The 23153-nt window shown below is 38.1% G+C and overlaps 1 protein-coding gene across 2 annotated transcripts in view; it reads right to left on the minus strand.

The window, feature by feature from the left end:
* Positions 1–568: 568 nt before the first annotated feature.
* The window catches only part of Rh50 (Rhesus blood group-associated glycoprotein Rh50), a 199476-nt gene continuing 176891 nt past the window's right edge, over positions 569–23153 (minus strand). For both annotated transcript variants that reach the window (XM_089092444.1, XM_089092443.1), the window contains exons 8-10: positions 18745–18878; positions 17107–17288; positions 569–845 (exon numbers count right to left, since the gene is read on the minus strand). In XM_089092444.1, the coding sequence (XP_088948570.1) occupies positions 685–845; positions 17107–17288; positions 18745–18878 (477 nt within the window). In that variant the 3' untranslated portion in view covers positions 569–684. The remainder of the gene's footprint in view (positions 846–17106; positions 17289–18744; positions 18879–23153) is intronic.

Genomic DNA, 23153 nt, shown 5'->3' on the forward strand with positions numbered 1-23153 from the left:
ATACACATCTTGCGTAATCTGCGAAGCAATAATTGTTGTTTGTTTTAAGTTTCAACTTCGCTCTCTACTTCCGTAAGAAAAACTTAGCTTTTTATAAATTAGTTAATTTTGGATATCTGCGACAAAAATTGTGCGTTAAAAAACATTTGACAAATCTACCTTGTTTTGTTTTGATCGATGAGCGCAAACTTAATAAACTTTAAATAAGATTCGAAAAGAAATTTGTTTTATCCTTATACAAAAAAGAAAAAAAATGCAAATAAAAAAACTGACTTTTCAGCAATTCTTGTGCTGTAATCCCCTAAGGAAAGTCTTCCTACCCTCGCTAAAGCTAGAGTGATCTGGCTTAAATTTTTTTTCGTTTTGGACCAGAAGGAATAGTAAAACTGACAGGAAGTATAATAAAGAAAAAAACTTTTCTTGAAATTTTAAGCCTTTGAAAAGGATTGATTTGCTAAGACTTGACCATTCTTGGCTTATGTAAAATTGTATATCTGCTTAAGTATATATATATATATATATATATATATATATATATATATATATATATATATATATATATATATATATATATATATATATATATATATACATATATAAATCACTTCGCATATTACCTATCCATTGTTATTGCTTACAAATATCACTTGCGTGTGTGTAAAAATATCTTCTTCATTCTTATTATCACATTGTGGAATCTGCAACCTCACGCTTATGTGGCTGGTAAGCTCTTGATTCTTGATGTCCATGAGATAATTCTTCTTCTGGAACTTCCCAGTAAGGCTCGTCGTCGAAAAGGTGCTCCTTTGAGACTGAGCCGAAGAAAGATAAGCGCATAATCAGTCCTAGAATTTAATAAATAGCATGCATAAAAAATAATTTTATATAATATTCAACGAAATAAGTCTTGAAAGGTAAGCGCATAATAAGCGGTAGACTTAGGAAAACTGGTAGGTCAGGAATCCGAAGCTTTAGAGCTCTGTAAAATTTTGATGAAAAAAGGAAAAGGGCAAGAGGTAAATCTAAAGATGGTCGTTGGATCTAGGCTGTCAATACAGCATATTTGTAATAGCTTTGGAACGGCTTGAAAAACGTGTTTAAATTTTAGGCAGAGTGGGATGGACATTAAATTATGCTTTGATGGAAGTGGCGAAAATTATGTCCCAGACTCACCTAAACTTTTTTGTCCTATTGGTCCCTATGGAGTTTAGAATCTATTGGCGTCTAAATAGCGTAGTAATGGCAAAGACACTATGTGGTACCAGGTTATCAAAATAGCGTATCTGCAATATCTCGGGGTTGGATTGACATATCAAGTTCAATATTCAGGTAGTGCAAGGACGTCAAATGTACTGTCAATTTTTACTTGAAGGAGGGGACAAGGGGGACTAAACAATTTATTTTCTCCGACTCATCAACACATTTGTGTACTATAGCCCCTATGCGACCTGTAATTTATTCGTGATGCAGCAGCCAGATAAATCAAAAGAGGCTATGTGTTGCGGGTTGATCACAGCATTGTATTTGCATCACCCTTGGAACGGCTTTCGGGATCAAGTTGAAACTTTCTGAGAGGAGGGGGGGGGGGGCAAATGGTCCTTGAATCTTGTGGTGGGGGCAGAGGGACTTCATTGTTTGTTGTTAGAGGGAAGTGATGCGAGGGTCAACTCATTGGTGTCTCCAATCTTCCTAAACTCTTTGGTATTGTTAGCCAATTAGAATCTCGAACCTATTCATGGGGAAGTAGGGAATAAATCTAACAATAGTATTTGCACGTAGGTCATTAAAATAGCGCGCTTGTAATATATTGGAAACAAGGGAGGAGTCGATTTAAATGTTTCAGAGTGTGTTTGGCAATGGCAAGGGAACGTTAAACATTATGTTTAGGACATGGAAAAGGAGTGTCAAAATTTGTGTCTCCTAAATATTGGTTCGTCCGAAAAAGAGCCGACAATTCTTTCTTAAACGCTTGAAACTATTATCCGTAAGGTAGTAAATCAAGAAAAATGCTTGAAACTTTTATCCGTAAGGTAGTTATGCACAGAAAAAAACTTGAAAAAAAATTGCCTGAAAATGGGTCCAAAGCTTTTGTTTTCTATCAGGTAGGAACTGCTTTTGTGTAAGACTTCCTTCGTAATTCTTTTGTTTATAACAGTTACTGGGCTTTAAATATTTTGATCATTCTTAATCAAAAGACTAAAGATTCAAGACGAACAAAGATGATATTAAATTTTGTGTCCCTAATCGGCTTGAAAATAGCGTTATAAGGTTTATTTGTCGGGTGTACCCCTATGCAGAAAAGAAATTTCAAGCTAATTTTGGCTTTATCGGTTCGTGACTCTGAAAAAAAGCTGAAATTATTTCGTGTCTAATAGGCTTGTAAATTACTGGTCACATACGCAGGGCCAGGTAGACCTCAATGAAAAATAAAATAATGTGTGTCGTCACCAAATCATATTTTGTTTCGTAGACTAGGTCCAGGGGGCCTTAATGAGAAAAATTAATTTTGGATAAAATATGATTGAATCATTTCCTTGCGGTTTTTTTTTACGGTGATCTGCTTTAAAGGTTCCGGCCATGTAGAAAATTCAATCAAACAGTTCGTGGTAACGAACTGTAAGTAAGGAGCGACCTGGCTAATAGTAACTGAAACTCTAAAAAAGAGTTTCGGTTACTACTATATGTTTACATACTCCTAAGGAGTATATTTTTAAGGAAATTATTCTTCTAGTTATTATTGATAATGATTTGTTGTGTATTTGAACTGTCCTAAGATCAAACATGTACAAATTATTGGTTATTGGAAAGTAAACATACGTTATTAGGAGGGTTTTTTCTGGTAGTGAGGAGGAAACGAACAGAAATTATTACGTATATGATTGGGTTCGCCCCCTAGTCAATACCTCGCTCGTTAAGCCAAAGATCTTTTAGTACTTTAATAAGAGCTGTTTATTCTAATTAACGGCCTTTGTGATTAAGGGGTCATTTTTAAAGAATTCGAACGAAATTCGAACTTTAGCGTAAAGAGCGAGGTATTGACTTGGGGGCGAATCCCCTAATATACGTATTAAAAATATATGAATATAGAAGTTCGTTACGTAAGTTAATTCGTAATTTACGTATATTTATTAATAATAAAAACGTTCATAAATAAAATTAAACAACTCCCGAGAAAGCCATTTAACCAAATTAAAGTAAAATTAATATGCAAATTTTGTTTTAATTATTCATGTACGGTGAACCAAAATCAAAACCTGCATTAATTCAAAAACGTTCAGAAATTAAATAAAGAAACAAGTTTTCTTAACTGAAAGTAAGGAGCGACATTGAAACTTAAAACGAACAGAAATTAACGAACAGACTCTTTATCACAAACTCTATTTTTTAAAACAAATAAAATAAACTTCAGCGTAAAGAGCGAGGCGTTGAGGAGGGGACAGCCCCTTTCATATACGAAATAATTTCTGTTTGTTTTAAGTTTTTACATGAATATACTACAAAGGTTGCTTAGTCAGTGAGGATGGCAAGGAATGGGGGGGGGGACTTCAGAGAAACCTAGGCTCTGAAGCGTGATCTGTTTTTAGAATTTGATTTAGCAACCGAGTCATTCAATTTCTAGGTTTCACCGCAGTTTTACGAACAATTCAACTTATGTCAACCTTATGTTAACGACAGATACTTAGTTAATGACGTAAGTGAGACTGGGTTAAAGTAGGTGAGGTTAATGAAGGGGGCAGAAGTTTGATTCAGGCGAAATTATTTTAAAAGTTCCGTGCTTTAGGGCTCCTTTGAAAAACATTCCTTGGGACTTCCGGAAGACGATTGCAATGAAGTTTTTGAAGTATAAATATACTAGCAACAAATTCAGTATAGCGCCTGGTGACTTCATTTAAAAATAGGAAATTTCACAGCAAGTTGGATAATTGGTCTAATAAATCTATGAATTTACAAAATCAACGCTAATTTCTCTTTGTATGTTATGATTTAGTTTACGTTTTTTTTTTTTAATTAAAAAAATTAGTGTCGAAACTCAGTCCCGCACAAAGACAATCTTGTGATTGAGAAAATCTTTGAGATATTAGCTTGAGAAAATCATGGTAGATTAAGTAGGCTAGCTACCTGTAAGCTGGTAGGTCTGTTGGGGACAAAATTCGGCTTTCTTTACCTCCCCTACATTTTAAGAACCTGAAAGACGAGTAGGCAATAGCTTAAAGTAAAGAATAAAAGAAACGCAGTCACAAATACTAGATAGCACTGGTGATATTTCTTTCCGACATAAGCACCAGTTTCCTCTCTCAGAAGTTTCCTATACTCTTTGGGTAATTCTACCAGTGGCTAATCCTACCAGTTGATCTGACAATGAGCTCAACTACCTCTGTCACCTTTACAGCACACCTTCCCTTTGATTCAGGAAGTAGAGTGGGGGGCGCTACTCCGAACAGTACAAAATTCGGTTATCAAAAGAATGTGTCTCCGAACAGGGCTCCATATATGGGCATAGCCTCCCTAGGGAGAACACGTGGTTAATGGGGTCAATGACCTAAAAATCAAAGTGTGTCAACAACAACAACATCGACCTTGACATTCGCTGAGAGCATGCACTTACAACAACAACAACATCGACCATGGAACACCTGTGCTGTCGACCTCAATTCACCTATCGTGAATCAATAATTCCCCTTAGAAACAACAAATTAATTTCCCCTTTCTTGACAGATCAATCAACCAATGACATCATCTGTCAGACTTTAAAAATTTTCGCATAGAAACGATTCTCCAGGAATAGATCCAAGTCATTAATGTCTTTGCCTCGGAAACAACTCTTTTGGTCGAACTCCAAAGGATATTAATAGCCAAAGGCCATGGAAACAATTCCCCAAGAAACATCTTAGCGATGAATTGTTTTAGCGCGGGAATCAGGTTTCTTATTAATTTGAAATGCATTAGCGCAGAGATACCAAAAACAAAAGGAACACGCTGAATTACGTTTAGGGATTATTTGGGCGAAACTGTTGTAGACAGGTTATGAAATTATTTCGGCGAAACAGTTAGAGACATTTTAAAAGATGATTTTTGAAGAGATTTTAGAAGAGAATTTAATGGTGAAACTCTGTGGTCGTTATAATACACAAGTTTCATTTGAACAGTGTTGTGAGGTCCTCTAACCCAACCCCAAAGGGTTCCAATCCTCCTACCCCAACCCCGAAGGAAGCCCCCGGTCCTCAAAGGCCCCCAAGCTCCCAAAGGGCCACTGGCGCCCCCAAAAGCCCACCCAGACCTCCAAAGGCCATCCCCGGGCCCCCCAAAGGCCCATCGAGCTCCCAAAGGACCAACGGGGTCCCAAAGGCCCTCCACCGGTCCCCAAATGTCCCCCAGGCCCCCAACTGCCCCCGGACCTCCAAAGGCCCTCCCTGTGCCCCAAAGGCCATCCCCGGGCCCCCCAAAGGCCCATCGAGCTCCCAAAGGACCAACGGGGTCCCAAAGGCCCTCCACCGGGCCCCAAATGTCCCCCAGGCCCCCAACTGCCCCCCGGACCCCCAAAGGCCCTCCCTGGGCCCCAAAGGCCCTCCCCCGGCCCCCAAAGGTCCGCCGGACCAGAGAAGCGCCGCCGGGATGCGCCGTGGGCCAGGAAAGCGCCGCAGGATATGCCGCAAGGATGCGCCAAGGGTCAGGAAAGCGCCGCAGGGGATGCGCCGCAGGGAGGCACCGCAGGTAAGCGCCGCAGGATGCGCCGCAGGGATGCGCCGCAAAAAAAAGTAAACTAAAAAGTAAAAATTTCGAAATGTTATCCCCCAAACGCCCTCCTCAGACCCCCAAAGGCCCTCCCCTGGTCCTCAAAGGTCCCCCGGGCTCCCAAAGGGCCAACCGGCCCCCAAGGGTCCCCCGGGCCCCTAAAGGTCCTCCCCGGTCTCCAAAGGTCCACTGGGCTCCCAAAGGCCCTCCCCCAGTCCCCAAAGGTCCCCCGGGCTCCCAAAAGACCACTCAATCCTCAAGGGCCCCCGGATCCCCAAACGCCCTCCCTGGGCCCCAAAGGTCCTCCCCCGGTCCCCATACATGCACACAAAAACTTACACACACACAAAAACTTACACACACACACAAAAACTTACACACACACACGAAAACTTACATACACACACACACGAAAACTTACACACACACGCCAAAACTTACACACACACACACACAAAAACTTACACACACACACACACACAAAAACTTACAAATTCACACTAAAACTTACATGCACACAAAAACTTACATTCACACAAAAACTTACACACACACACACACAAAACTTACACACACACACACACTAAAACTCACACACACACGCCAAAAATTACACACAAACAAACAATAACAAACACACACATAAACACAAAATTAAAAAATAACACAAAAAAAACTCACACACACACAAACACGAAAAAAATCTTACAAACACACACACACACAAAAAACAAACACAAACACACAACAAAACAAACACACACAACACAAAAAAAACAAACACAAAAACTTACACACACACACACACACACACACAAACTTAAACACACACACATACACACAAAACTTGCACACACAAAAACTTACACACACACACACACACACAAAATAACACACACACACAAAAAACTTACATCCACACACAAAAGCTTAGACACACAAAAACTTACACACACACACACAAAAACTTAGACCCACACGCAAAAACTTACATGCACACAAAAACTTACATGCACACAAAAAAACTTACACACACACAAAAACTTACACACACCCACAAAAACTTACACACACACAAAAACTAACACACACACACACTCATGAAAACTTACACACACACGCCAAAACTTACACACACACTCAAAAACTTACACACACACACACACAAAAACTGACACCCACACAAAATCTTACACATTCACACGAAAACTTACATTCACACAAAAACTTACATTCACACAAACACTCACACACACACACACACACAAAACTTACACACACACACACACACACGAAAACTCACACACACACTCCAAAACTTACACACACACAAAAACTTACAGACACACACACACACACAAACTTACGCATGAACACAAAAAAAAACTCACACACACACGCACAAAAACTTGCACACACACACACACACACACACACAAAAAACATACACACACACACACGAAAACTAACACACACACGCCAAAACTTACACACACAAAAACATACACACACACACACACACACACAAAAAATAACACATGCTCACGAAAACTTACATGCACACAAATACTTACACACACACACACACACAAAACTTACACACACAAACACACTAAAACTCACACACACACGCCAAAACTTACACACACAAAAAAACTTACACACACACACACAAAAAAACTTACACATGAACACAAAAAAAACTCACACACACACGCACAAAAAATTACACACACACACACACACAAAACTTACACATAAAAACACGAAAACTTAAAAACACACGCCAAAACTTACAAACACAAAAACATAAACATGCACACGAAAACTTACACACACACACACACGAAAACTTACACACGCACTCAAAAAAATAAACAAACACACACACAAACAAACAAAAAAAAACACACAAAAAAAAACAAAAACATACAAAAGATCACTAAAAATAAAAAGCACAAACAATAAAAAAATAATACACAAAACTACACACACACACACACACAAAACTTACACACACACACACACAAAAAAAAAACTTACACACACAAAAACTTACACACACACAAAAACTTACACACACACACACACACACACACAAAAAAAAACTTCAAACCACACAATAAAGATGATACACACACAAACTAAAACGCACACACAAAAACTTACAGACAAACGTAAAAAAGAACATGCACACAAAAACTAAAAAGCACGCAAAAACCTACAAACACGCACAAAAACAAAAACACACACAAAAACTTACACACACACAAAAACTTACACACACACAAACACCCACCCGCACAAACTTACACTTTAACACGAAAACTTGCACGCACACAAAAACTTACACACACACACGTCAACACTTACACACAAAAAATCTTAGACACAAAAAAACTTACACCCAAACGCACACAAAAACTTACACCCGCACGCAAAAATTTACATTCACACAAAAACTTACAGTTAGACAAAAACTTACACACACACAAAAACTAACACACACGCACAAAAACTTACACACAAACAAAAAATTACACACACACACTAAAACTTACGCACACACACACACACACACACACACAAAAAAAAAAACATACACAAGCACACTAAAACTAACAATCACAAAAAAACTAACATGCACACAAAAACTAACACACACACACAAAATCTTAAACGCACACACAAAAACTTACACACACACACACGAAAACAAACAGAAACACACCAACACTTACACACACACACACAAAAACTAAAACACACACATGAAAACTCACACACACACACGAAAACTTACACACACACGCTAAAACTAACACACACACAAAAACTTACACACACACACACACACACACAAAAACTAACACAAGCACATGAAAACTTACATGCACACAAAAACTTACACACACACACACACACACACACACACACAACACACACACACACGCCAAAACTTACACACACACACGCCAAAACTTACACACACACACACACAAAAACTTACACATGCACACGAAAACTTACATGCACACAAAAACTTACATGCACACAAAAACATACACACACACAAAAACATGCACACACACACACAAAACTCACACACACACACACACACACGAAAACTTACACACACACAAAAACTTACACACACACACACACACACACACAAAAAAAAACAAACACAAGAACAAAACAAAAAACTCACAAAAAAACTCACAAAAACATACACACACACACACACACACAAAACTAACAAACCAACACAATAAAAAATACACACAAACGAAAAAACATAAAGACAAAAAAAATTACACACACACACACACACAAACTTAAAAACATACACACAAAAAACTAACCAACACAAACACACACATCCTCTATAAAAAACACACACACTAACTTACTCCCACACAAAAAAGCTTAGACACACAAAAACTTACACACACACACAAAAACTTACACCCACACGAAAAAACTTACATGCACACAAAAACTTACATGCACACACAAACTTAAACACACACACACAAAACTAAAACACACGCAAAAAAAATTAAACGCACACACAAAAACTTACACACACACAAAAACTTACACACACACACACACACACACACACACAAACAAACACATGCACACAAAAAAATACAATCACATAAAAACATACACACACACACACACACGAAAACATACACACACACACGACAAAACTAACAAAAACAAAAGCTTAGACACACAAAAAAAAACAAACACACACACACACACACACACACAAAAACTTGCACACACACTCAAAAACTTACACCCACACGAAAAAACTTACATTCACACAAAAACTTACATTTACACAAAAACTAACACACACACTAAAACTTTCACACACTCAAAAAAACTTACACACACACACACAAAAACTTACACACACACACGAAAACTTACGCACACACACACACACACACACACACATACACACAAAAAACTTACACATGCACACGAAAACTTACATGCACATAAAAACTTACATGCACACAAAAACTAACACACACTCACAAAATCTTACACGCACACACAAAAACTTACACACACACAAGAAAACTTACACACACACACGAAAACTTACACACACACACACAAAAACTTACACACACACACAAAAAAACTTACACACACACACGAAAACTTACACACACAAGCCAAAACTTACACACATACACACACGCAAAAACTTACACATGCACACTAAAACTGACATGCACACAAAAACTTACATGCACACACAAACTTACACACACACACACACACACACACACACAAAAACATACACAAGCACACTAAAAATAAAAAGCACACAAAAACTAACATCCACACAAAAACTTAAACACACACACACAAAAACACAAAACTCACACACACACACACACAAAAACATACAAACACACTAAAAAAAACACACACACACACAAAAACTTACACACACACACACACAAAAACTAAAAAAAGACCACACAAAAAAATCACACACACACGCTCAAAACTAACAAACACACACACACACACACACACAAAACATACAAACACACACACGAAAACACACGCACACACTCAAAAACTTACACACACAAAAACTAAAACACACACACACACACACACACACAAATTAACACTACCACACACAAAAAACTTACACACACACACAAAAACACACAAACTTACAAACAAACACAAAAACTTACACCCACACACAAAAGCTTAGACACACAAAAACTTACACACACACACAAAAACTTACACCCACATGCAAAAACTAACATGCACACAAAAACTTAAATGCACACAAAAACTTACACACACACAAAAACTTACACACACGCACAAAAACTTACACACACACACACACACAAAAACAAACACCCACACACAAAAAATTACACACACACACACACACACTAACACATTCACACTAAAACTAACATTCACACAAAAACTTACACACACACACACACACGAAAACTAACACACACACACGTAAAAACTAACACACACAAAATCTTAGACACACAAAAACTTACACACACACACACAAAAACTTACACCCACACTCAAAAACTTACATGCACACAAAAACCCACATGCACACACAAAATTACACACACACAAAAACTTACACACACTCACAAAAACTTACACACACACAAAAACTAACACACACACACACTAAAACTTACACACACACACTAAAACTTACACACACACAAGCCAAAACTTACACACACACAAAAACTTACACACTCACCATATCACAGTTACATTGTCTTAATTTTTCAAATTTCATATTGAATTTCAGTCGTGAAATGTAAGAGTTGGAATATTTCAGTAGTGACTTGTTGTGCTTTACCTTCTCACAGTTACATTCTCTTGATTTTTCGAAGTTCATTCTGAATTTCTGTCATGAAATGCAAGAGTTGGAAAATTGGGGTCTTAGTCCACCAGCCCGAATGGTGGAAATCCATTAGCTCAGTATTGGGGTCCCAGTCCACCAGCCTGAACGGTGGAAATTCACCAGCTCAGAATTGGGGTCTTAGTCCACCAGCCTGAATGTTGTAAATCCACTTGCTCTATATTGGGGTCCCAGTCCACCTGTATGATTGGTGTAAATTCTCTGTTTAAGTTAGGTTAGTTTAACTTATCATGAGCGCTCATGATAATTTAACCTAACCTTTTCCGGCGAGTATGGTTAGGTTAGGCTAGATTAAGTTAGGTTAGGTTAAGTTAGGTTAGGTTAGCCCATGTACGCTTCACTTAGGTTAGCTTAGGTTAGGTGAGAGACAGGCAAAAGTTAGGTGTATGATTAGGTTAGGTTAGATTAGTTAGGTTAGGTTAAGTTAGGTTAGGCTAGGTTAGCCTACGTACGCGCGCGTACGTAGGCTAACCTAGCCTAACCTAACTTAACCTAACCTAACTTAATCTAACCTAACCTAATCATACACCTAACTTTTTGCCTGTCTCTCAAGTTTTAGTGTGTGTGTGTGTGTGTGAGTTTTGTGTGTGTGTGTGTGTGTGTGTGTAAGTTTTTGTGTGCTTGTAAGTTTTTGTGTGCTTTTTAGTTTTCGTGTGGATGTGTATGTTTTTGTGTGTGTGTGTGTGTGTGTAAGTTTTTGTGTGTGTTTTAGTTTTTGCGTGTGTGTGTAATTTTTAGTGTGTGTGTGTTAGTTTTATTGTGTGTGTGTAAGTTTTTGTGTGTGTGTGTGTGATTTTTTGTGTGTGTGTGTAAGTTTTAGTGTGTGTGTGTGTAATTTTTTTTGTGTGAGTGTAAGATTTTGTGAGTGTGTGTAAGTTTTTGTGTGAATGTAAGTTTTTTTTTGCATGTTATTGTTCGTATGCTTGTGTAAGTTTTTGTGTGTGTGTGTGTGTGTGTGCTTAAGTTTTCGTGTGTGTTTGTAAGTTTTTGTGTGTGTGTGTGTAAGTTTTTGTGCATGTGTGTTAGTTTGAGTGTGTGTGTAAGTTTTTGTTTACTTGTTAGTTTTTGCGTGTTTGTCTAAGTGTTTGTGTGTGTGTGTGTGTGTAAGTTTTTGTGTGTCTATTCTTTTGTGTGTGTATGTTTTGTCGTGTGTGTGTGTCAGTTTTCGTGTGTGTGTGTGTGTGTGTAAGTTTTTGTGTGCATGTAAGTTTTCATGTGCATGTGTAAGTTTTTGTGTGTGTGTGTGTGTGTGTGTGTTTTTGTGTGTGGTGTGTAAGTTTTGTGTGTGTGTGTAAGTTTTTGTGCGTGTGTGTAAGTTTTTGCGTGCATGTAAGTTTTTGTGTGCATGTAAGTTTGCGTGTGGGTGTAAGTTTTTGTGTGTGCGTGTAAGTTTTTGTGTGTCTAAGCTTTTGTGTGTGGGTGTAAGTTTTTTTTGTGTGTGTGTGTGTGTGTGTTTAAGTTTTTTTGTGTGTGTAATTTTTTGTTTGTGTAATTTTTTTGTGTGTGTGTAAGTTTGTGTGTGTGTGTGTGTGTAAGTTTTTGTGTGCATGTAAGTCTTTGTGTGCATGTAAGTTTTCGTGTGCATGTGTAGTGTTTTGTGTGTGTGTGTGTGTGTAAGTTTGTGTGTGTGTGTGTGTGTGTGTGTAAGTTTTGGCGTGTGTGTGTAAGTGTTCGTGTGTGTGTGTGTGTGTGTAAGTTTTCGTGTGCATGTGTAAGTTTTTGTGTGTGTAAGTTTTGGCGTGTGTGTGTAAGTTTTCGTGTGTGTGTGTGTAAGTTTGTGAGTGTGTGTGTGTGTAAGTTTTTGTGCGTGTGTGTGTGAGTTTTTTGTGTTCCTGTGTAAGTTTGTGTGTGTGTGTGTGTGTGTATGATTGTTTGTGTGTTTAAGTTTTGGAGTGTGTGTGTTATATTTCGTTTTTTTTTTTGTTTAATTTTTTTGTGTGTGTGTGTGTGTGTGTAAGTTTTTGTGTGAATGTTATTTTTTGTGTTCATGTAAGTTTTCTTGTGCATGTGTAAGTTTTTGTGTGTGTGTGTGTTAGTTTTTGTGTGTGTTAGTTTTGGCATGTGTGTGTAAATTTTCGTGTGTGTGTGTGTAAGTTTTTTGTTTGTCTGTGTGTGAAAGTTTTTGTGAGTGTGTGTGTTAGTTTTTTTTTGTGTTCATGTGTAAGTTTTTGTGTGTGTGTGTGTGTGTGCATGTTAGTTTTTGTGTGTGTGTAAGTTTTGGCGTGTGTGTGTGAGTTTTCGTGTGTGTGTGTGTGTGTAAGTTTTGTGTGTGTGTGTAAGTTTTTGTGTGCTTGTATGTTTTTGTGTGCATGTAAGTTTTCGTGTGCATGTGTAAGTTTGTGTGTGTGTGTGTGTAAGTTTTTGTGTGTGTGTGTGTGTGTAAGTTTTGGCGTGTGTGTGTAAGTTTTTGAGTGTGTGTGTAAGTTTTCCTGTGTATGTGTGTGTGTAAGTTTTTGTGTGTGTGTGTAAGTTTGTGTGCGTGTGTGTAAGTTTTTGTGTGTGTGTAAGTTTTTTTTTGTGCATGTAAGTTTTTGTGTGCATGTAAGTTTTTGCGTGTGGGTCTAAGTTTTTGTGTGTGTGTGTGTGTAAGTTTATGTGTGTCTAAGCTTTTGTGTGTGGATGTAAGTTTTTTGTGTGTGTGTGTAAGTTTGTGTGTGTGTGTGTGTGTGTAAGTTTTTGTGTGTGCAAGTTTTTTGTGTATGTGTGTGTGTATAAAATTGTGTGTGTGTGTGTGTGTGTGTGTGTGTAAGTTATTGTGTGTGTAAGTTTTGGCGTGTGTGTGTAATTTTTAGTGTGTGTGTGCGTAAGTTATGTGTGTGTGTGTGTGTGTGTTAGTTTTTGTGTGTGTGTGTGTGTGTGTGAGTTTTTTTTGTGTTCATGTGTAAGTTTTTGTGTGTGTGTGTGTGTGTAATTTTTTGTGTGTGTGTAAGTTTTTGAGTGTGTGTGTGAGTGTTCGTGTGTGTGTGTGTGTGTGTAAGTTTTGTGTGTGTGTGTGTGTGTAATTTTTTTTGTGCATGTAAATTTTTTTCTGCATGTAATTTTTCGTGTGATTGTGTTATTTTTTGTGTGTGTGTGTGTGTGTAAGTTTTTGTGTGTGTGTGTGTGTAAGTTTTGATGTGTGTTTGTCAGTTTTCGTGTGTGTGTGTAAGTGTTTGTGTGTGTGTGTAATTTTTGGGGTGTGTTTGTAAGTTTTTGTGTGTGTGTAAGTTTTTGTGTGCATGTATGGGGACCGGGGGAGGACCTTTGGGGCCCAGGGAGGGCGTTTGGGGATCCGGGGGCCCTTGAGGATTGAGTGGTCTTTTGGGTGCCCGGGGGACCTTGGGGAACCGGGGGAGGGCCTTTGGGAGCCCAGTGGACCTTTGGGGACCGGGGAGGACCTTTGGGGGCCCGGGGGACCCTTGGGGGCCGGTTGGCCCTTTGGGAGCCCAGGGGACCTTTGAGGACCAGGGGAGGGCCTTTGGGGTTCTGAGGAGGGCGTTTGGGGGATAACATTTCGAAATTTTTACTTTTTAGTTTACTTTTTTTTGCGGCGCATCCCTGCTGCGCATCCTGCGGCGCTTACCTGCGGTGCCTCCCTGCGGCGCATCCCCTGCGGCGCTTTCCGGACCCGCGGCGCATCCCGGCGGCACATCCTGCGGCGGTTTCCTGGCCCCCGGCGCATCCCGGTGGCGCTTCTCTGGTCCGGGGGACCTTGGGGGGCCGGGGGTGGGCCTTTGGGGCACTGGGAGGGCGTTTGGGGCACAGGGAGGGCCTTTGGAGGTCCGGGGGGCAGTTGGGGGCCTGGGGGACATTTGGGGACCGGTGGAGGGCCTTTGGGACCCCGTTGGTCCTTTGGGAGCTCGATGGGCCTTTGGGGGGCCCGGGGATGGCCTTTGGAGGTCTGGGTGGGCCTTTGGGGGCGCCGGTGGCCCTTTGGGAGCTTGGGGGCCTTTGAGGACCGGGGGCTTCCTTCGGGGTTGGGGTAGGAGGATTGGAACCCTTTGGGGTTGGGTTAGAGGACCTCACAACACTGTTCAAATGAAACTTGTGTATTATAACGACCACAGAGTTTCACCATTAAATTCTCTTCTAAAATCTCTTCAAAAATCCTCTTTTAAAATGTATCTAACTGTTTCTCCGAAATAGTTCAATAACATTTATAAAAAAGTTTAGACAAAATAATCACAAAACGTAATTCAGCGTGTTCCATTTGTTATTGGCATCTCTGCGCTAATGCATTTCAAATTAATAAGAAACCTGATTCCCGCGCTAAAACAATTCATCGCTAAGATGTTTCTTGGAGAATTGTTTCCATGGCCTTTGGCTATTAATATCCTTTGGAGTTCGACCAAAAGAGTTGTTTCCGAGGCAAAGACATTAATGACTTGGATCTATTCCTGGAGAATCGTTTCTATGCGAAAATTTTTAAAGTCTGACAGATGATGTCATTGGTTGATTGATCTGTCAAGAAAGGGGAAATTAATTTGTTGTTTCTAAGGGGAATTATTGATTCACGATAGGTGAATTGAGGTCGACAGCACAGGTGTTCCATGGTCGATGTTGTTGTTGTTGTAAGTGCATGCTCTCAGCGAATGTCAAGGTCGATGTTGTTGTTGTTGACACACTTTGATTTTTAGGTCATTGACCCCATTAACCACGTGTTCTCCCTAGGGAGGCTATGCCCATATATGGAGCCCTGTTCGGAGACACATTCTTTTGATAACCGAATTTTGTACTGTTCGGAGTAGCGCCCCCCACTCTACTTCAGGACACGAAAGATCCAGTACACGAATTTAATTTCTAATTACAAATTCGAAATTACATTTTAACTTGTTAAAAGCACATAATATCTTGATCAATAAGCAAAATTAAATTAAAAAAAACAAGTTTTTCTTCAACTGAAAGTAAGGAGCAACATCAAAACTTAAAACGAAGATAAATTGTTACGTATATGGGGGGGGGGGGTTCATCCCCTCGTCAATACCTCGCTATTTACGCTAAAGTTCGAATTGTGTTCCAATTCTTTAAGAATGAACCCTGAATCACAAAGACCGTTTAATTAGAATAAATAACTCTTTTGAAAGTACTAAACAAAACTTTTGCGTCAAGAGCGAGGTATTGACGAGGGAGCAAACCCTCTCATATACGTAATAATTTCTGTTCTTTTAAGTTTTAATGTTGCTCCCAACTTTCAGTTGAAAAAACTTGTTTTTTTATTTAATTTCTGATGTTTTTTAAAGAAATACTAGGAAATCTAGCACCCCTTTCGAAGAAATTCCTTACTCCCATGAGAAATTCCTCCATGGAAAGATCCTCCCATGTAACCCCCTCCCCCTGAACCCCCCACCAGAAAAAATCCCCCTGAAAATGTCTGTAAACTTCCTAATAACCAATACTATATGTAAATAATGGGTAAGGTTCATTACTTGTAGCCCTTCCCCCGGGGACTGTGGGGGATTAAGTCGTCCTCAGAGATATAATTATTAGATGTTTTGACTATGCTGATCAAAATTGCTATTTAAAAATTTTGATCCGGTGACTTTGGGAAAAATGAGCGTGGGAGGGGGCCTAATTGCCCTCCATTTTTTTTTCCCTTAAAGGGGCATTAGAAATTTTACTTTCCGTTCGAATGAGCCCTTTTGCGACATTCTAGGACCACTCGGTCGATATGATCACCCCTAGGACCCCTCCCCCGCAAAAAAAATAAAATAAAAAAATAAACACGCATCCGTGATCTTTCTTCTGGCAAAAAAAATGCATAATTCCACATTTTTGCAGATAGGAGCGTGAAACCTCTACAGCGGGGTTCTTTGATACGTTAAATCTATACTCTCATCTTAAACTGCTGAAGATCTAACTTTCTTAAGCTTTCCATTCACTTTGGAACTACCATGAAGTTACCTCTGAATTATTCAATTCTTAGTTACCTGTTAAAAGACCTCCAACAATGCTAATAGCAAGAGTCACTAAGAGGACAACAATTTGATAAGCGGCTTGCTCTGAGGCACTTCTGTTCAATCCAGGTTCAATGTCTGGTAGATGATTACGAACGCCAAGCAAATCTTCTGTCCCGTCCAAGGGGGCTCTTGCAGGAAATATTCTATACAAACTACAAGAGAGAATAATACGTATAATATTTTGAATATAAGCCATCAAGATTTTGATTTAACTTAATTGACTTAAAGTTTAAAGTAAAAAATTCTTACAAATCATCATTGCCACAAAGGTAAATAGCTCTAATCTATAAACTCCGGGCTTCGGTCTATTTCCAAGGTTTTGAAATGCTTCCAAAATTTGAAAAAATGGGAGCGGGCTAAATTATATTTTCAGTCATTATTGCCTATGATTTGTTTAGGTTTTTGAAACATTTCATGTGCATCTGAACACCATCGCTATGATTTTTAACTAACATCTTTTAAGTTATCTAAAAAGTTCTAAGTTTTTACAATCTTACAGTCAGTTAAGGTTATACGGTGCCTTGAAGAATATCCCTATCTCTTCCATTATAAAGTTTTAGTTTGAGTGGCCAAACTTTTGATTTGATTGGGCGGTGTTGCCCTAACTTGTAGAACCTGGATAAAAAGTCCGAATAGATGACATAGCATTAAAAGCCAATACCTAGTTTACCGTGGATTTTAGAAAAAAACTGTTTAGGGTTTTGGGATATTCAGTTTTCATGAAATCTACATGATCAGAAAGTATGGTTTTTTTTTTCGATTACATGGAGTAAAATCTCCTTTTTAAATATCAGGGAAGAGCAGTCCCAAAAATATTCAAGTATACCCGTTAGGAAAAGTCTAAAAATTAACTCAATGGAATTGTCATTTGAGTAGTTTGGCCGCTTTGGGAGTTCTATGTGGTGTCATCCGCTTTCATTGACAAGCTCGCTGACAAAAGGACGTAAACTTTCCCCGTATTTTCAGTCCAAGCCGTAATTCTCGTCCCCTGTGAAAATTTGATAATGGGCTCTTTGTCTTTGTGACAGTCGGCCAATACTGAAGCTCGGAAAATGGTTTTTAAGGTACCGTATCCCCCTTTGTTCAATTTTATCAAAGTATATCAAGCGAAACAGCTTTTAATTCCCCTGACACTCTGTGTTGAAGGATTTTAAGGTCTCTGTTGCATTTTTCTTCTTCACTGTCGGTAGTGGAATGCATGATCATGGGCAGTGTGGAGAGGGCTCGTTTTATCGCAAATTCTGAGATCTTGTCCACTATTTCAATGGTAAAATGGATCAAATGGTACCTTCTGCTTTCTGAAAGTCAGCTGGGTGTTCAGCATTCATGCCAGCTTCACTAGTAAAATATAATGAAAATATGATATTTCTGCCCATAAGACCTTGTCTAGCTAGTATATTCGAAAACCTTATGTTAATTGAAAGATATCTCGCTTATATTTTCCTGCTATTCTTAGCAGTTTGCCTTCTCGTAGAAATGTACGTTTTTTTTTTGTTTTTTTTTTTGTTTTTTTTTTTTTTTTTTTCGTGCTGTTTTGTCCAAAAAGTATGCATTTTTTTCTTCGTGCAATTTTTTTTTAATAGCTCTAATGAATTTAAAATGACTCACTTGTAAGAATATTCATCCAGCGTTGCCGATGCGGCTACTATAGATCCTACAATCCCTGCTAAAATTCCTGGCATTCCGTGCAAATTATGAACTCCACAAGTATCATGAATGCCTAAGGATTTGGAAATTCTTGGCTGAAAAACGTAAAAAGATACCATTTAGAAAAATTAGAAATCAGGAAAAATATTTAAAAATTAAAAAAAGGACAACAATTTTTGGCATGTTTAAAATTATGGCACTGCAAAACGGAAGCCCAGGAAAATCTAAAACACGGGGAAATTCACCATTTCCAATAGTATGGCAAACGATATGCATCTTTTCTATCAAAAAATTTTCAAACCTTTATCTTTTCTTGGGAAAATTTAAACACTTATATGTAACAGGAAACTTTTTTTTTGTTCACCCCTTTGTAATAGCCTACTAACATAACATTCATTTACCATGTAAGTATTTTCTCCTCAAATCTAAAACCATTTTTATTTCATTGCTAAAATTGATAGACTAATCGACAATCTCGTAGATAAAACTAAGAGGATCGGACAAGTATTACTGAAGCCATACCTTAATTTTATTTTCAACCAATTAAACGCAGTAATTTTAATCTGTCAAATCTTCATAGATTAATGTTATCCTAAAATAGTTGTTGTCAAACAGTTCGTGGTAACGAACTGTAAGTAAGGAGCGACCCGGCTCAATGGTAAGCGAAACTCTAGAAAACGGGTTTTTGATACCAATAGATATACCAAAAGAATCAGATTTCAATGCTGATTTCAAATATATAACTTTCATCAAGTTTAGTGCTACCCATCAAAAGTTACGCACCTGAGAAAATTTGGCTGATTTTCAAAAAAAGGGGAAAAGACCCTCTAAAAGCTATAGAACCTTAATGAAAATCACACCATCATATTCAGCGTATCAGAGAACCCTACTGCAGAGGTTTCAAGCTCCTATATGCAAAAAAGTGGAATTTTACATTTTTTGCCAGAAGAAAGATCACTGATGCGTGTTTACTTGTTCTTTTGTTTGTTTGTTTGATTTTTTCCCCAAGGGTGATTGTATCGACCCAGTGGTCCTAGAATATCATGGGAGGGCTCATTTGAACGGAAAATAAAAGTTTTACTGCCATTTATAAGTGATAAAAAAAAATAGAGGGCAACTAGGCCCCCTCCAACGCTTATTTTTTCCCAAAGTCATCCAATAAACATTTTAAGACATCCGTTTTGTTCAAAATCGTCGAATATATGATAAATATTTCTGTTAGGATGACTTAATCCCCCGAATTTCCCAGAGGGAGGGCTAAAAGTTATGAACTTTACCCAATGTTAACATATAGTATTGGTTATTGGGAAGTATACAGAAGTTTTCAGGAGGTTTTTTTCTGGTAGTGGGAGGGAACGGTGGGTCGGTGGGTATGTTGGAGGATCTGTTCATGAAGGAAGTTTTCATGGGGGAAGGGAAATTGCCATGAAGGGGGCGCCGGACTTGCCAGCATTATTTATTGGTTATTGGGGAGTATACAACCATTTTCAGGAAGGATTTTTTCTGGAGGGGGGGGCTAGAGGAGGGGGTTACTCTGGAGAATATTTCCGTGGAGGATGTTTCTTTGGGGTAAGGGACATTTCTATGAAGGGGGCGCCGGATTTCCAAGCATTATTTAAGAAACGATCAGAAATTAAATAAAAAAAAACAAGTTTTTTTAACTGAAATGTAAGAATGAACATTAGGACTTAAAACGAACAGAAATTATAACATATGGGAGAGGGTTTTCCCCCATGTAAAGACCTCGATCATGTTACTAAAGTTTTAGTTTTAGCGTTTTAAACTTTGTGAGCTCTTCGATAGACACCTGTGCATTTACAAGGTGTGTGTATCAATTTTTTTTTTAACTCTTTTATCACATATCGTGGGATTGTCTAAGGGAAGAACCCCTTCATATAAGTAATAACATATACGTAATAAAAAAAAACAATAAAAAAACAAGCGATACGGCTCAATAGTAATCGAAACTTTTAAAAACGAAATTTTGATGTCTATAAATGTATCAAAAGAATGTGTTTATAATGCTAATCCTAAATATATAAATTTTATTAAGTTTAGTATTACTCATCAAAGGCTACAAGCCTGAGAAAATTTGTTCGATTTTTTAAATAGGGGGTAAAACTCCCCCAAAAGTGAAAGAATTTTAATGAAAATCACACCGTCAGATTCAGCGTATCCCAAAACCCTATTACATAGGCTTCAAGCTCATATCTGCAAAAATCTGCAACTTTGTATTTTTTGCCAGAAGAAAAATATACGAATATAGAAGTTAGTTACGTAAGTTAATTTGTAAAGACATCCATTTAGCAAAAGAAAAGTAAAATTTTTATACAAATAAAAGCTGCATTAACTAAAAAACGATCAGAAATTAAATAAAAAAAACAAGTTTTTTAAACTGAAAGTAAGGAGCGACATTAAAACTTAAAACGAACAGAAATTATTCCGTATATGAAAGGGGCTGTCCCCTCCTCAACGCCTCGCTCTTTACGCTAAAGTTTGACTCTGTCTCACAACTTTATTTTTTAAAACAATAAAAAACTTTAGCGTAAAGAGCGAGGCGTTGAGGAGGGGACAGCCCCTTTCATATACGGAATAATGTCGCTCCTTACTTTCAGTTTAAAAAACTTGTTTTTTTTATTTTCTAAAAGTAAAAAAGAATTGCACTTTCCTTAAAGACGGTCTCGAAAAACATGATTTTTTTTATTAACTTTATTCCTTATTTCCTGACAACCGGTCCGCGCTGTTATTTGAGAGTGTACCATGTATTCAAGCCAAGGGCGGATCCAGGATTTTTTTTTCAGGGGGGGGGGGTACTAATTTTTGACTCAGTTTTTGACTAATTTTACTGATTTTTACCTAGGTTTTACTAATTTTCGACTTATTTTCGACTCGGTCAAAAATTTCGGGGGGGGTCAAACCGGGTAACCCCCCCCCCCCCCTGGATACGGCCTTGATACAAGCTAGTGTTGGGTTATCATACCCGAAAACACACAAAATTGAAACCAATCTATGTTGTCACTTATAAAATTAGAGCATGTACAAATGAAATTTACGTTACTTTGCGCCAAAACAACACCAAACAATTATTTCTGATTTACTTAATCTTGAAAAAAAGTTTTGTTCTATCTTTATCATTGAGTGAACACCATAAAATGCCTTACTAATAATTGAGAAACTCCGTCATTACGTTATATTTTTGTTTTCTTCCGCAATTTCTTGAATGAAGATAAATTCTCCTACCTAACATATGCCGAAAATGTGTAAAAAGGTAGTGTATAGGTGCTGTCACAAGAAAATGAACAGAGTGTTGCTTACAAGTCACTCTACACCCTAGAGAATAAATCCCTCAAAAATAAAATTTTTCAGCCTTCTAGCTTAGCTGTAATGCTTAGCCTTCTAAAATTCTTGATCAATTTCTCCTTGGCTCTAGGTACCTGCCTTTAAAATTTCAAATTAATGTACAATCTTAGATGTCGAAGGTTGGTAGGACTTGGAAGAAGCGTGTACCTCTGAAAACCAATTTACTCAGACTCCCAAAATTGCTTGCCCTATAACTTTTAAGTTATTATGAGAATATGCTTGCCCTATAACTTTTAAGTTATTATGAGAATTTTATGTTAAGGTTGGAGGAAGAAAGTGTCGGTCTAAAAATCATCATTCTCTTGTCCCATTGGCCCTAGGTGCTGTCTTACAAATTTCAAGCCAATCATATATTGAAAATCAATGCACGGGTCAGATTTACTTAAGATGTAACATGATAACTTTTCTGCTAAAAAGCTGGAGTTCAGAGGAGCGGGGGCGTTTGAGGGCAACCGGGTTAGATTTGTTGCTATATGCATATAGATTAAAAATTCTTGTTTGACTATGACTCAAACAGGAGATTTGAGGGGGTTCTGGTTCACTTATACCTTGTACCAACCTCATTTATGCCTCATCTTCAATAATACCAACTGAAAATATAATGTGGTTATGTTACAAACCAGGTGCAAAATGTTTACTTTTCTGCTAGAAATTTAGCAGTAAAAAAGGGGGTTTTGGATGGGCAATGGGCAAACATTACGCTATCACTATTATATATTAAAATCTCTTATTTAATTTCACTTCAAACAAGGCATAATATGTCCGCCGTTTTACAAAAAAGTCTAATGAGAGGGGAGAAGGAGGTTTTAAGGTCCATGAGCCACTTTTCGCCTCCGATTCTATCGATTCCAAGTCCTTGTACGATTCTGTCTCAAAAATGATACAACCTGACTACCCGTATATTAAAAAGCTCGCAAATGGACAGGATCAAGGTTCTAAAAGGACAAGGTCTCAGTTGGGTCCAGTGATCATGCTGATTGAAAAACCTTTAAGATTCTCGTTCCAAAAAG

The sequence above is a fragment of the Artemia sp. Qi Xiang Cuo genome, chromosome 7 (assembly GCF_049724085.1).
Source record: "Artemia sp. Qi Xiang Cuo chromosome 7, ASM4972408v1, whole genome shotgun sequence".
NCBI lineage: Eukaryota > Metazoa > Arthropoda > Branchiopoda > Anostraca > Artemiidae > Artemia > Artemia sp. Qi Xiang Cuo.